The sequence below is a fragment of the Melanotaenia boesemani genome, chromosome 20 (assembly GCF_017639745.1).
Source record: "Melanotaenia boesemani isolate fMelBoe1 chromosome 20, fMelBoe1.pri, whole genome shotgun sequence".
Classification (NCBI taxonomy): Eukaryota; Metazoa; Chordata; class Actinopteri; order Atheriniformes; family Melanotaeniidae; genus Melanotaenia; species Melanotaenia boesemani.
In genome coordinates, this window is record NC_055701.1 from 2,578,607 (window position 1) to 2,594,330 (window position 15,724).

At 42.9% G+C, this 15,724-nt stretch overlaps 1 protein-coding gene across 1 annotated transcript in view; it reads right to left on the bottom strand.

Moving 5' to 3' along the window:
- dicer1 (dicer 1, ribonuclease type III) overlaps positions 1 to 13,405 on the bottom strand; it is a 30,897-nt gene extending 17,492 nt beyond the window's left edge. The window contains exons 1-11 of the mRNA XM_041971885.1: positions 13,165 to 13,405; positions 4,301 to 4,399; positions 4,001 to 4,205; positions 3,757 to 3,919; positions 3,548 to 3,678; positions 2,348 to 2,482; positions 2,108 to 2,268; positions 1,854 to 2,022; positions 1,208 to 1,680; positions 538 to 670; positions 167 to 409 (exon numbers count right to left, since the gene is read on the bottom strand). Of these exons, the coding sequence (XP_041827819.1) occupies positions 167 to 409; positions 538 to 670; positions 1,208 to 1,680; positions 1,854 to 2,022; positions 2,108 to 2,268; positions 2,348 to 2,482; positions 3,548 to 3,678; positions 3,757 to 3,919; positions 4,001 to 4,114 (1,722 nt within the window). The 5' untranslated portion in view covers positions 4,115 to 4,205; positions 4,301 to 4,399; positions 13,165 to 13,405. The remainder of the gene's footprint in view (positions 1 to 166; positions 410 to 537; positions 671 to 1,207; positions 1,681 to 1,853; positions 2,023 to 2,107; positions 2,269 to 2,347; positions 2,483 to 3,547; positions 3,679 to 3,756; positions 3,920 to 4,000; positions 4,206 to 4,300; positions 4,400 to 13,164) is intronic.
- Between the last annotated feature and the right edge of the window lie 2,319 nt (positions 13,406 to 15,724).

Sequence of the window (15,724 nt, forward strand, 5' to 3'; positions counted from 1 at the left end):
ACTTTCCTCATCGCCTTTATTATTTCCATCCAATATCTATGTATCGTTTTTCATGGAAAAAACGAGGTGCACCCCCGGGACACATCGACTTCACTGCATCCTTAGCAACACCACTCTCCCCATCACCTTCTTCATCATCATTATCACAATTATCACAAACAGGTACCTTCTCTATGGCCTTGTAGGTGGCCAGATCCTCCTCAAAGGTCTTGGTCCTCTCAGTGTCAGCCAGCATGATGTAGTTGGAGACGGGGGCCCGAGCTCGGCCTTTCGACTGGACGTAGGACCTGTATTCAGTGGGCAGGTCGAAGCGGACCACCAGGTTACACTTTGGAATATCTACGCCCTCCTCCACAATGCTGGTGGCAATCAGGAGGTTGGTCTCATGAGCCCGGAACTTCCTAAGAACCTGAGACAGAGGAGGAGGAGGAGGCAGCGGATTCATCATTCAGAGAGGTTTGTCCATTTTCGGACCGATTCAGTGGGTCAGAACCTGATGGGCAGAGTGTGATAATGGCCCGGATGTGTGCAGCTTACCTCCTCCTGCTTCCTGAACTCCACCTCCATCTGCTTGTTGCGTGGCTGGTTCTTTCCAATGCTGTGGCCGGTGATGAAGTTGCTGCTGATGTAAGCCAGCTCCGGGTCCTGCTTCCCCGCCTCCTTGATGAGACTGCAGACACAAAAATACTCAGTCTGACCCGTGAAGACCTTCAGTACTCTTGATGTTTTCTCCAGCAGTGTGCCCTTTTTTAAGCGTTCATCCATCCTGAGCTGAACAGATCCTCTGACTGATGTCCTCTCTGAGAAACATCATTACTTACTTAGAGGTTTTCTGGTGATGGAATTCTGACAGAATCCGAACTGTTGTCATCTCACACAAGCAGATAATTAAAATGAATCTTTCATTTTTATGATTCAGTTTAACTGAACGTTGGTTGAATGCAGATTTCTCCACTTAATAAAGTTGTTCGAGTGTATGAATCCTGATGTGTGACCTATCAATCGCCAGATGTGAGTGATGTTCAGGCCGAAGATGCAGCTCACTGTCGACTTCTGGACAGAAACAAAGTGTAAAGAGCTGCAGCACTAAGCTGAAAACTGATGGAGATCAGAAGATCGTAAACCAGGTAACACCTGCTCAGCACATCAGTGGGTCATTAAATGGCATCTCAGAGATACGGAGGAGAACATCTCAGACTGGACCTACCGGTTCAGGACCACCGCTGTGTAACGCCTCTCCACAAAGATGATCCCACACAGGATGTTGGTGAAGGGCGAGGGGAAGTTGGCTTCGGGCCTCTCTTTGGCCTCCACCTCCTCGTCCTCATCTTCATCCTCTGAGTCGCTCCAGGAGACGTAGTTGTCCTGGTTCCGGTTGTTGTACCACTCCACGCTCTCAAACTGCTGCCTCTCGAAGGGCTTGTACTCGTGAAGGATCTCGAGCAGGCGCAGGACCTTGGGGGTGACAAACTTCAGGTCCAGGGAGGCAGGGGAGAAGTGCTCCTCACACAGAGCGTGAACTTTGCGCAGGATGGTGTCGGTGAAGAGCAGGAACTTCCGGTTCAGGTCTTCCTGTTCATGTTTGATGTACTTCTGAAGCTCGCGGACCATGATGCCTGCAGCCTTATCTGCACACCAGGGTCCGAGGACCTGCAGCACGGCCCGGCAGTCGCTCAGGATCTGCAGACGACATAGAACATTCAGAAATTCTGATGAGCTGGTCTGAATCTGCAGCTTCATAACCCGATGGGTCTGACAGTCTGGTTATCTAAAGAACCAAGATTTAGCAGAGGCTGATCTTTACAACAAAGGAAACATAAAGGTTCTGTTTCTGTCATCCAGGCAGTTCTAACCTGTTTGGAGATGAAGGTGGGGTCCCGGTCCTCTCTGGAAACAGGTATGTTGCAGTCATTGAGGAAGAGGAGGGCTTCATCCAGTTCCGCATGCAAACGGGTCGACAGGCCACTCTTATCCATGAAGGGACCGCAGTCCAGAACCACTTCTCTAGGCTGAGAGGTGTATCTGGAACACGAAGTTTAGATGGAATCAAACTCAAACCATTAATGTGTCCAGCTGCATCTGTCACATCCTGTCAGGTGATTCTTACCTGTCCAGAACCACCAGGTCCGTGGCAGTTTCAGCGTTGCTCTTCAGGATTCTCTCCAGATTCAGAATCTTCTGCTCGAGTTCTGATGGGTCGCACTTTCCATTGAGGATGGAAGCCGTGAGGCCGAGGATGCGAGGTCCACATGTGGAGTCCTCAAACAGCTGAACACACACACACACAGGACATCTGTATCAGGTCTACACACACAGAACAGTTCGACCCGTCAGAACCAGGACTCACCTTCATGATGTCACAATAGGGGTGTTCTGTGATGGCCAGGTGACAGTCATCAAACACCACCAAGTTGATTTTCCACAGCGATAAGATCCGGTTCCTCAGAACATGCAGGAACATGTGGCAGGTCATGACCAGAACCTGGAGGAGAGTAAGGAGAGTTCTTACTGACCACAGGAGGCTCCGTCCACAGACCAGGTCCACAAACCAGGTCCACAGACCAGGTCCTGCTGGTACAGACAGTTCAAGTCTGAGTCCAACTGGTCCAAACTGGCACGTAAAAGGCAGGTTCACACTGTGGAGGTCACACTGATGGGTCACCTATCGTGTTTACTACTGAGTACTAATTGAAACTGATTATTACTGGTCTAACTTTTCATGACTAGTCTAAACTGGTTATAACCGGTTTAACTTGGCTATTACAGGTTTAACAAGATTATTAGTGGTTTAAATTGATTATTGCTGATTAAAAATGGTTGTCACTGGTCTGAACTGATTCATATTGGTTTAAATTTGTTATTACTGGTTAAACTGGTCATTACTAGTTATAACTGGTTATTACTGGTATAAACTGATCATCAGGGATTATTATAGGTTAAATCTAATTACAGGTTAGTTATCAGGATAAATACTGGTTAAAACTAATTATTACTGGTCAAAGCTGGTTATTACTGGTTCCCACATGAAAAAAATAAACAGTTTTATTTAGAAAAATGTCCAGTTATGTAAAAAATCTGCAACTTATTCTGCTAATTTTTCTCTTTATAAAATATCAAACATTTTCTGGTTACTATTTCTGTACAAGGTCGGGACCACCAGATCATCTGTGGTACAGTCAGGATGGAAAAACATGTTTCTTTCCAGTGGAGGTGTGGTGGTCTGGGTCCAGACGAACTGACTCGGTGATCAGTGTTTTCATGGATGTGCAAACAGAAGCTGGACCAATAGTTCTGATCAGATTTAAATCTGAGGACACTCGTGTCTGACTCCAAGCAGCTTCTGGACTAAACTCACTGAGTGTTTCTAAACCTGTAGCAGTGTTACCAACAGCTGCTAACCAGCTAAACTTAGCATCCATCTGGACACACATTTGCTTTGTTATGTTTGTGTGTTTTCTGATCCTGATATAAATGGTGTGTATAGAGGTGTTCTGTTCACACGTGGAGATGGGATCCAGCTGTGGACCTGAGTGGTGGTGATAAAAACCTGATTGTGAGTTATCTCCTGACTCCAGCGGCGGTCGCTCCATGCCGATGTCTCCTCCCGGTCTGTGTATTCTCCTACCTGCAGGTCTGAGTGCGTCCTGACTGCAGCTGCCTGCTGAACCACAGACAACGCTGCACAGAGAGCACTCAGAGTCAGACTGCAGTTCAACCACAAACTGAATCCAAACATAATCACATCCACAGATGTACCTGAGTTCACCAGGAAAACCGTCCTCTTAGCGTTTTCTTGGTAGCGTCCTCTGATTTGGTGGGAGAGCTCTTTTGTTAGAAGTACTGCGATGAAGGTCTTCCCTGAGCCGGTATTCAAGCAGACAATAGTGTTGTGTTCCAGAGCTGCTTCAAGAAGTTCTACCTGTGGACCAGATGGCACATGGTGAGCCGTGTTCTCCGACACAGAGCAGCAGAACGTATCACCACGGTTAAGGCGTCTTACCTGATATTTCCTGGGTGTGTAGATGTTGTCATGGATGGCCTCCTGTTGCCACGGCAGGCCGAAGAAGGGCCCCATGGGTGAAGTGGCAGGAGTGACGAGCTGCAGGCCTGCCATGCTTCAAAGAGGTGAGGTGGAGGTGAAGGGGCGGGGCTCCTCCAGTGGTCCTCTTATCTCATTTCATCATTTCCTGTCTGTCTGACGTTCACTAAAGGGAGAGATCACAGAGAAGAAGACACACTGAAGCTCTCTGAGACCTTCACATCACAGCTGGCGATCCAGACTGCAAGCAAACATACTCACAGGTAAAAGGCGAGTTTCAGTGGCTGAGCAGGAAACACTTAATCTAGGCTTCATGATAACACGTATGATCATCGGCTCCTGATGTTTCCTCACGTTCAGCTGGAAATGTCAGGACAGACAGAACAGCATCATCACCACACAGAACCAGCATCCAGAGGACAGGTGTCGGACTTTGATCTCCCCGAATGTCTGTGCGCATATATTGTCTTCCTCACCGGCGTGCCAACGATGACACAGTGATAAAAAGCCAATTAACTCTTAAAACTCCCTGAGATTTCCAGCGTTTCCAAGTGATATTATTTATATTGTTTATTATTATTATTATTATTACTACTACAGAACTGTAATGTGTAACTGGGGTAAATTCAGACTGAAATTTGAACCTTTAGGTCAGGGCTACTCAATTTGGTCCTACGAGGTCAAGTCCTGCGGATGTTCAATGTGTCCCTGCTCCAGCACACCTAATTCAAATTAAATAATTCTTACAGTCGTTAAATATCTGCACAATGACTCATTAATGTGAGTCAGGTGTTTTGGAGCAGGGACACATTGAACACCTGCAGAACTGCGGACCTCATAGGAGCAAAGTAAGTAACCTTTTATAGGGGATCTACAGAAGTTTTCCAGACATTTCTATCCCGTCCAGGAGGTTTCCAATCCATCCACTAAATGTAGTTTTATTCAGAGACTTTATCTGGTAAATTCACAATGATCCATAAATTCCCAAATTCCCCTGAGGGCTCTCCGAAGGGATTAATAAAGTATTTCTATTGTATTCTAACAGCATTATTTATCACATATTTTAATCATAAAAAGATCACCATCACTACTATGTTGCTAAGAGACCTCTATTTAGACCTGGACATGATGATGAAGCCACTTCCTGTCAGGCTTTCCACCAATCAGAGAGCTTAGATTGACGGTAACGTCCAATCAGGAGCAGCCAAAGATCAACCAGTGAGCAGAAAGTTCTATGTGTGTGTGAAAAGAAGAAAAATAATGCTTCTCTATGGCTGGAATAAAGCCAAGAAGACGTTTCTGATGCACGGTGGCGCCACAAAACAGCTGAGCTGGAGTTGGTTTAGTGAGGATAGCAGGTAAATAGTAGCAGGAATAACTGGAAATGAGGAAAAAGTGGAAACATGGAAATAGTTTCTGTTGTGTGTTTGTTTCAATAACAATATTTTTTCTCCTGAAAGCCAAGACTTGAGAGAACGATGAGATGAGAAAAGGTTTGGTCACTGTTGATCTGTGTGTTATGTCTTAGAGGTGTAACGGTACGCCAAAAATCTGGGTTCGGTACGTACCTTGGTTTTACGGACACGGTTCGGTTCTTTTCGGTACAGAAAGGAAACCAATGCAAAGTAAAACATTTAACTTTGCTGTAAACTGGAACATGTTTATTGATATTTAAAATTAAACCAAAAACAAAGAAGAAAACTGCTTGCAGTAAATTCTCCAATTTTCATGTCTATTTCATTAGAGTCAATAGACGTCTTAATTTGCATTTATTTAAAATGTCCATGATTTCCTTTTCATTGACTGCTGTGAGAAACCAGCTGGGATTCCTCTCTCTTATGTCATTCCAGTCCTCAGGTGGTGATGGATCATGGATTTGCTCTGCCAAGTTTGGTCCTACATTAAAAAAAAAAAAAAAAAGAAACTTGACGCTGTTGACTATATCATTCATATGATCTTTTTTAATAGTATTCTCCGTAAAATATGAAGGGTAACTTTGTGTTAATGGAATAAATAGAAATGCCCCCTCTATTTTAATGGACAGCATCTAAGGGTAGCATAAGGGAGAGAGGGATGTTTCAAAAGATAAATAAAGATAATTCACTCAGACAAAAACAAAAACAAAAGGCCTTCATGTTTTCCGTAGCGATTTCGTGGTTCGAGTTCAGCTCATCCAGAACGAGTTTTCAGCGAGAGCACGCTTCCATCCACATGTAGAGGTGGAAGGGTTGCGGGGAGAACGGGTCTAGAACAGAACACGAGTCAAGACCGGCAGACTGCTTTCGTCTCCTCCACTTGTCTTTGCATACTTCCCTGGGAAGCTGAAGTGCTCCCAAACAGGAGATTTTACCAACAGAAGAGCGTCTTTAAGCTCTGATTTCTTCTTAAAACGGTTTCTAGCCATAAAGTCTGCTAGCATGCAAGGCAAGTTACTGACATGTGGTAACTTGGTACGCGTCGGCTCCAAATCAAAAATCCGAATACAGATACATGTACCGTTACACCCCTTTTATTTGTACTATTAGTAATAAATTCTACTTTCTTCTTCTGGTAGGCCTTCATGCTGCTGTATCTATTGATACATTCATTTTACTTCATTTTAGCCTCAGAATCTGACAGCTGAGTCTGTCCTGGAAACGTCACGTCCTGAAAATGTATTAAAATGTGTTGCAAAGAAAATATGGATGGATTTCAAATTATTTTCTAGTGCACCCAAAACAAAAAGAGAAAAAACGTTTGGCGGAAAGGTGCAGAAAGTTAGTCTGGAGTCCTGAGAAGAACATTCGGGTCAGTGTGATGTTACAGTGGTGGATCATCTCGCCTCTGATGCATCACACAGGACCACGGTCTCTGGTCCTGCATTAAGCTGAATGATGAGCTTCACAGACCACAACTCATATGTTCTAGAATGCGCCGCTAGGTGGCAGCAGCAATTGTAGTAGCTCTGTTTTTAACTTATGATTTTTTTTGCAATATAGCCGTCTTTTTTAAGATATCAGCTGTCAATCTGTGTCTGTTCGGGTAGATTTTTTCGCGCTGGTCAGAGGCTGTGCTATACGGGAGATTTTTCTGAATATTTTTTCTTTTTGCAAGACTTGTTATTGTGAGTCTCCATGGCAACGAGACTTGTTTACCATCGGGATCAACTGATAAAACTCTCCAAACTCAAGATTATCAGTGAAACAACACTTCAAATCCCAACGGAGTTGAAAAGAAAGAGAAGAGGATGCAGGGCAGGAGCGAGGCAGAGAGAAAAACGGTGGCGATTCAAACCGTTTCTTCCAACGGTTGTTATGGGAAACGTGAGATCGCTAGTTAACAAAATTGATGAACTTCAGGTGCTAACCAGGTCTCTTAAAGAATACAGAGAGTGCAGTATTATGTGCTTCACCGAGACATGGCTGCATGAACACATCCCAGACTGTAATGCGTCTGTACACGGCTTCAGGACGGTCCGTGCAGACCGCAATAAACAACTCAGCGGGAAGCTGAAGGGAGGTGGAATTGCGGTGCTGGTAAACCAGCGCTGGTGTCATCCTGAACATGTCACTGTTAAAGAGAAAATCTGCAATAGAGACATTGAACTGCTAGCTGTGAGTCTCCGCCCGTATTATTTACCCAGAGAGTTCACATGCGTTATTCTGGTAGCGGTATATATATTACCTGGTACCGCTCCAGACGCAGCCTGTGATGTCATTAACTCTGTAGTGGCCAGGCTTCAAACACAACATCCAAACGCATTTGTGGCGATCTCTGGAGATTTTAACAACATCTCCCTCTCTGCAACTCTACCAACTTTCCAACAGTTTGTCAGCTGCTCCACCAGAGAAAACAAAACGTTGGACTTATTTTATGCAAATATTAAAAATGCATACAGCTCCTTTGCCCTGCCACCTTTAGGAAGATCAGACCATAACCTAGTTCTTCTCTCCTCCTCCTACAAGCCCATCGTTCAGCAACAACCAGTCATTAGAAAGGCTATTAGAACCTGGTCTAATGAAGCTGAAGATGCTCTGAGAGGATGCTTCGAGACTACAGACTGGAACGTCCTATGTGAACCTCATGGAGATGACATCAATGCCTTGACTGAGTGTGTGACAGATTATATTAACTTCTGTGTGGACAGCACCGTTCCAACAAGAACAGTGAGGTGCTTCCCCAATAACAAACCCTGGATCACCAGTGACCTGAAAAAGCTGCTGAACATCAAAAAGAAAGCTTTTAGGGATGGAGACAGGGAGTTATTGAAGTCCACACAAAAACAACTTAAAACACAAATGAAGAAGTGCAAGGAGGACTACAGGAAGAAGTTGGAAAGTAAGCTTCAGAAAAACAATGTGAGGGATGTGTGGTCAGGAATGAAGAAGATCACTGGCTTCGGGATAAAGGAGGATCAGACCGATGGAGGTCTGGACAGAGCGAATGAACTGAACATGTTCTTCAATAGGTTTAGCTCACCTCCTGCTTCAACCCCAACTAGCCACACACCCTCCATGAGCCCACAGCTTTCCTGTCACACCTCCACTCTGTCACCCTGCAGCTCAGTCAAGGACCTGGACACAACCTCATCTCCCTCCACATCAGGACTTCCTGAAACCTCCTCTACCTCCACCTCCACTCTGTCTGTCTCCTGTAACCAAGTCATGCAACAACTGGTGAAACTGAACCAGAACAAGGCTGCAGGTCCAGATGGTGTCAGTCCCAGAGTTCTCAAGACCTGCTCAAAACAGCTATGTCCGATTCTCCAGCACCTGTTCAACACCAGCCTGAGCCAGAAAAGAATCCCGGTGCTGTGGAAAACATCCTGCCTTGTTCCAGTGCCTAAAAAACCACAACCAGCTGAACCAAAAGACTACAGACCAGTCGCCCTGACATCTCACGTCATGAAAGTCCTGGAGAGACTCTTACTGGCTCACCTCAGCAAGCAGGTGAACACCTTTCAGGACCCATTACAGTTTGCATACCGTAATGGGCTTGGGGTTGAAGATGCAATCATATACCTGCTTCAGAGAGCCCACTCTCATCTGGACCAGTCAGGCAGCACTTTGAGGGTCATGTTCTTTGATTTCTCAAGTGCTTTTAATACGATTCAGCCTGCTCTGCTGTGTGAGAAGCTGCAGAAATTCCAGGTGGATCCCTCCACAACCACCTGGATTTATGACTACCTCACAAACAGACCACAGTTTGTGAGACTGAAAGGTTGTGTGTCTGAGATGGTGGTCAGCTGCACTGGAACACCACAAGGGACTGTACTTTCACCATTTCTATTCACGCTGTACACCTCAGACTTCCAGTACAACTCTGAGTTCTGTCATCTGCAGAAATACTCTGATGACTCAGCAGTTGTTGGGTGTATCAGTGATGGACAAGAAGCAGAGTACAGAGAACTGGTCGGTCAGTTTGTGAAATGGTGCGGTGACAATCATCTCATCTTGAATACCAAGAAAACAAAGGAGATGATTGTTGACTTCAGGAGGAACAAGAACACACATAGAAGTGTTTCCATCATGGGAGAGGAGGTGGAGGTGGTGGAGGAATACAAGTACCTTGGAGTTCAGCTGGACAACAGACTTGAGTGGAAAAGCAACACTGAGTACATTTACAAGAAAGGTCAGAGCAGACTCTACTTCTTAAGGAAGCTGAGATCTTTTAACGTCTGCACCAAAATGTTGCAAATGTTCTACAGGTCTGTTGTTGAAAGTGCAATCAGCTTTGCAGCAATCTGCTGGGGCAGCGGCATCAGAACCAGAGACTTGAAAAGAATTAACAAACTGATCAAGAAAGCCGGTTCTGTGCTTGGAGTAACTCTGGAGCCGCTGCAGTTGATCATCAAAAAAAGAATTCTGTACAAGCTGACGAAGATAATGGAAGATCCTTCACACCCTCTACACAACGCCGTGACGAAACAACAGAGTGTGTTCAGTGGGAGGCTTGTTCAAGTCCGATGCAAGACAGAGAGATACAGAAGATCCTTCCTTCCAGCAGCTATCAGGCTGAAGAACAAAGCCCTTAATTAATTAATGTGATTGTTTTACTTTACTAAAAAAAAAAAAAAAAAAAATTACTACTACTACAATATTGAATTTCCCTTTGGGATTAATAAAGTATTTTTCATTTCATTTCATTTCATATTTGAAACAGTTCTTCAGCTAATCACAACCCTGTAAAAAGTCCATACGGGGCACAGATGTGCTGAGCTCATTCGAACAGCTGCTCCAAGAACTCATCAGAACATCTGCGTTCTGTCCGGGAATGATAGCTAGAACGGGCCAAAACACTGAGACCGGAACAGCTCTGAGGGACCGTACAGTTTACCCTGTTTACACCACCGTTAGCTGATCACACTGAACCGATTCAGCTCACTGGAGGGTTCAAGGTGAACTAGTCCAGAACAGCAGGAAAACATGAACATTCATATTAACAGAGTCATAAATGTACTGTAGCTACCAGGCAAAGATTGTTAACCACAGAATTAAACACTACAACTAAATTATCATTAAAATCCTTAAATATTGTCACTTTCCTTGAACTGTAACGGCCGATCAGGGAGGAAAACAAAATTAAACAACATCTGTTTGTAACCGCTAGTGCTGCTTTGTTTTCTTTCTATGTTAGCGAGAAAAAGTGGGGCAGGGGAAGATTTATTCCCTCCAAACAAAGGGATAAAAAGACCAAGATGTCATTGTGGAGGACGTCTCACCAGTCTGAAAAGCAGGATATAAAACAAGGGAATACAACCAATAGGATGACCAGCAGCTTTGTACCACAAAGGTAAATGTTGAGTCCCTGGGTCAAGACAATTTTAACGTTAACATTACGAAACGTCAACATTTAAATGTTATTGTGCCTTTTACAGTTTTATAATTGTTTACGTTCTGGTTGGAATTACAGCCATGTGACGAATTCAGCAGCGTTCACAGCAAAATGCATTTTATTCCAGATACGTAGTCTTTGTTCTTTATTTCCACTGTTCCAGTTTTATTTGTGTCAAACTGCAGCTATTCTGCTAAAGGACAGCTGGAAGGCAAAGCCAGCGCGGTGTTTGTCCTGGCTTTCTAAATTCTCTACTTATTCTTTACACAGCTGAGGGGATTTAGTTTGAATACTTTGATTCTATATTTGGTTATGCTGGCATCAGAGATAAATAAAACTATAGACCTATTAGGAGTGTTCATGTGATTTTACACATTTATAGAGTTGGAAATAATGAATAATAATCATGATATTGTGTTTTGATTTCTTTTTTAGCTCAGCTAAATTTGTTTGAACTAACAGGTCTCGTAACCCGTTTCTGTATTACCTGTTTTATTGTATTTAATGTAGTTATTGTCATAGTCTTTCAAAGACCTAACTTGGACCGTGTCCTGATTCGTGTCTGACACATTGCACTTTGGGTGTCGACTGGTATCTGTGGTAGGCTGCAAATGAATAATCGCCCATATGGGATAAATAAAGTTTTCTGAATCAATAAAATCTAGAATCGTGACTTCCCTGATACTGACAGGCAGATCTGTGGTCAGCTCAGTGTTGTCGCTATGGAGACACAGATGAGTGAAGCTCCACCCCTCATGTCAATCAAACTGCTGTGACACCTCAGGGGACAATGAAGAACAATAGTAAAGTTTTAGTTAAAAATCTTTCAGACCGGGTCAGTCTGAACCAGGACTTTTAAAGTTCAGCCTGATGCTACTTTGGCAGAACCGGAACCAAACACCTGCATCGAAACTAGAACTTCATCATTAAAGACAGAAGGTTCGGCCCTGCTGGTTCTGGTCTTCTTGCTTTTAACCCTTTGGTTTGACTGTATGTTTATGACATAAGCAGTCCTGGTTCTGATCCACTTGTGCTGTAAAACAGCAGACATCTGGGCTGCATTCAGATGAGACATTTTTATTTTTTTCAACATATTTCTCTGTAAAAAGAAAAGTTCTAAAGGTCCGGTCACTCTGCAGCAAACTGACCAGAACCTTTCCTACATCTACTGCCTGAGCTTCTTACCGACAAACATGCCAGCCATGTTAATGTGCGACTCGCTGAACACCAGCAGTGGAGGAGGATCTGTTTGTAAATATGAGAAACACACACAGGTCCAAAGACCCGGATGATGAGAACTGAACTTCCTTTCCCTGGTTCTTGAAAAAGTCTTAACACCATACTTAAGAATTCTTTAGTTTCTACATTTTCAGGTGTTTCTGTTCCATCTTTAGATTCAGAAACTTTCCGTTTTATGAGGTTAGAATTTGGGTTCTGGGACGTGTTCACTAACGGACAGGAACCAGTAGACCCACCTGAACCACATCAGAACCTCCTCAGATTGAACCCACAAACGTTGCTCGGCTGGAACTTGTGTTTCTACTGATATCTTTGAAAAATCTCTTTTTTTGTTCTGGTCATCTCCATGTAAAAGTTCTGGACTGGGGGACTAATCTGGACATTTCTGTTTTGGGTTCTCGGCTGTTAGAGTGCGTTACCAGCGTCTCTTCTGACCTAGTATGAAACTCTTCCGACACGTGCTATTGATCACATCTGTCCTCACCTGCCCCATGTCACGTGTCATATAAAGTGTTAAATCAGTCTCCTCTCGGACCGGGTATCAGGATGGTTCTGGATCCCACCTGGAAGCAGTATCAGATGGTGCTCCACATTCAGATCTGCTTCCAGGTGTTTTTACCTGACCTGCTAGCTCCTGTCACCACATGAGACAGTGACGTCAGCTTACCTTCGCCTGCGGTTGGTTAAATAAATAAAAACTTACAGTAGTTCTTTGTCCCGGGGGCCTCAGACCTTTTCACGAACCGTTATCGCTGAGCTACGACCCGAACGGCGGCACCGGAACCCTCCCGCAGTGGGGCGTTGAGCTAACGAGGTTAGCAGCTATAACGGTTCGCCTGTGTGGAACCCGACCGGTACCGGTCATAAACCGGGTTGTCTACGTGTAGCTGCCCCACACGGCCGTGTGGTACCACCGGAACCACGATACCAGCCACATTTATAGTGTGTAACAGCTATGAGCGCGCGGACACCCACCATGCACCATCACCATGTCAGCTAGCCAACGGCTAACAGGGCCGCCTCATCCGGAGGAATATTCTGGAAACTTTTGGACTCGTCGCTCCCAAACTCACCTGAACGATTATTTTCTACCGAACCTCTCGACTGAAAAGACGTGAGCTGGTCCTGTGGAAATCCTTACTGCCATCCAGACTCGTTGTCCTGATTTGAGGGTAGTCGTCCACGGGGGACCACTTCCTTTTACCTGGGCCTCTGTTACGTCAGGACGTTACGTTATCTGCGCAACTGTGTTACGCGCTAATGAGCGTCATTCCGGTAAACGGAACGGGAATAGCGACAGTACGTACGAAGCGGAGCCCCAACCGCTGCGCTCCGTCGCTGCAGCCGGAACCGTTCAGCGACTCCCGGAGCTTGGACCCCGTTACTCAGCGCGCCAACCGGGGCCAGAACGGTTCAACAGGAACGGAACATTAAACGTCGTAAAAGCAGATAAAAAATAATAATAATAAAAAAATGAATAAAAAACGGGCTACATTTAAATCAGTCATAAATAAAAGGTTATATGTCCCGTTAGTTTTTACTAATAAACATCTTACAATGAAAATCAGAAGTCATAAAACCGTCAAGATGAGCTGATTACTGAAAGTTAAACATGGTTAATTTTTTAATATTTACAGAAAAAAATGGAAAATTCTGTTAGTTGTAATTGACAACGGGGAAATAATAAAGCTTTGGTATATGAAAAATGTAAACAAAAACTAATGCAATTATTTACAAATGTCATCAACCCACATTTTATTCCCCTTTGTTCCCAAAACAGCATAGCAGATGCTGAAATTGAGACATTTTACTATTTCATGGAAAATAGGAGCTGATTGTGAACCTGAAAAAACTACATCCTAAGTTTAAAAATGTATAAGATGTATGAAAAGGTATTTAAAAAATAAATTGTTCAAATAAAAAATATATGAATAAAATTATTTGTTTATTTTAATAATTTTATATGTATTTAGATATAGATATGTGTGAAAATGCATTTTATTTATAAGATATATACAATAAAAAAAAAAAAAACATTAAAATAAATATGTAAATGAGATAAAATGTTGTTTTCATGTTTTCTAAATGAATTCATTAAATATAAAGGTCTTCATGATGAACATGTACTTCTTTGTACTAAAACCAAGGAGAAATTTGCAAGTTTTCATTATTTATATATGATATTATGCTGTTATTTTACTGGTCCGACCCATTGGAGATCAAGTTGCACCATGTGTGGCCGCTGAACTAAAACAAGATTAACACCCCTGAATTAAACCCTTTTCGTGTGTGTGTGTGTGTGTGTGTGTGTGTGTGTGTGTGTGTATATATATATATATATATCTATATATATATATATACACACCTTATAAACATTGAAGAAATTGTCAGGAAATGAAGTCTTTTCACAGAACATGTGATCATTCAGATCTGATCAGTCTGATAGCAGAAACCAAGACAACAGACAGGAGACAAAGCTTAAACTGGGACATTTCTTCCACTCCAATGGTTCTGCTGGAACGATGACAACAGAGGTCCAAACAAAAGATCCGACGTTGTCGTGGGTCGGTGCTGTGGCATCGGGTGGGGGTGGGATCTGAAACATCTCAGCTTCTACCATCTGTCTATCACCTGTCACCTAAATTTTAAAGTTTCATTCCTGGAAAACAAAATCATTTATAGGTAATCATAAAAATATATATTTATATAAAAGTTTTCTTCAAACTCAGTTTTTCTAGAATTTGTAGAATTTAATTAATTAACCAAAAAAAAGGATTCCAACACTGTGGTGTTCATCTTTTATTAGTGCTGCAGGTCAGGTTTTCTTCCACTTTCTCCTTAATGTGGTTTGAAGGCAAGAAAACTGAATTTGGTCCAGAGGAAATAAAACAAGGTAACAGGAAAGTTCTGGTCCCTGCAGCACTGATTAATTTTCATCAGTAACACATCTGTAAAGAGTTGGAACAGGAGCAAAAAAAAAAAAAGGCTGGACAAGTAAAAGCTAGAGGAATGTTTGATAATTAATTAGGTTTTATACCCAGTCAGGAATATGAGTATAAAATGAGCATTTCAGAGAGTCAGACTCTTTCAGATAATATATGGACAGAGGTTCACCAATATGAAACAAACTGGCTCAAAGTTGTAGAAGTTCAATAAAATGTTCCTCAGACTTTAAAGGTTCCACCATCTACAGTGTGTAATATCATCTACAGATTCATAGAATCAGGAGGAATCTCTGTGTACATGGGACAAGGCAATTCACAAATGCAGATTAAAGTTCTATCACTTTCAAAGAAGTCGCGAGTGAAAACATTTCAGAAACACCATCTTCTCTGAAACAAAGCTCATTTAAAATAGTCTGAATCTGTCTTAATGTTAAATTCACATATTACGCAGCGTCTCAACTTTTTTGGAACTGAGACTGGATAATGTTAAATGTGTCACTTTTAAAACTGATTAAATTAAATGGAAATAAGTTTTTACCTAAACAGATTCTTTTAGTCAACAGCAGCTCAAAATGAGTTTTTACCAGCTCGATCGAACGCAGTTTCTGTTTAACATTAAAGGAGCAGCAGAAGATTTTGTGTTTTAATATTAAAAAATGGAAAAAAAATCAAAGCATTACACTGAAAA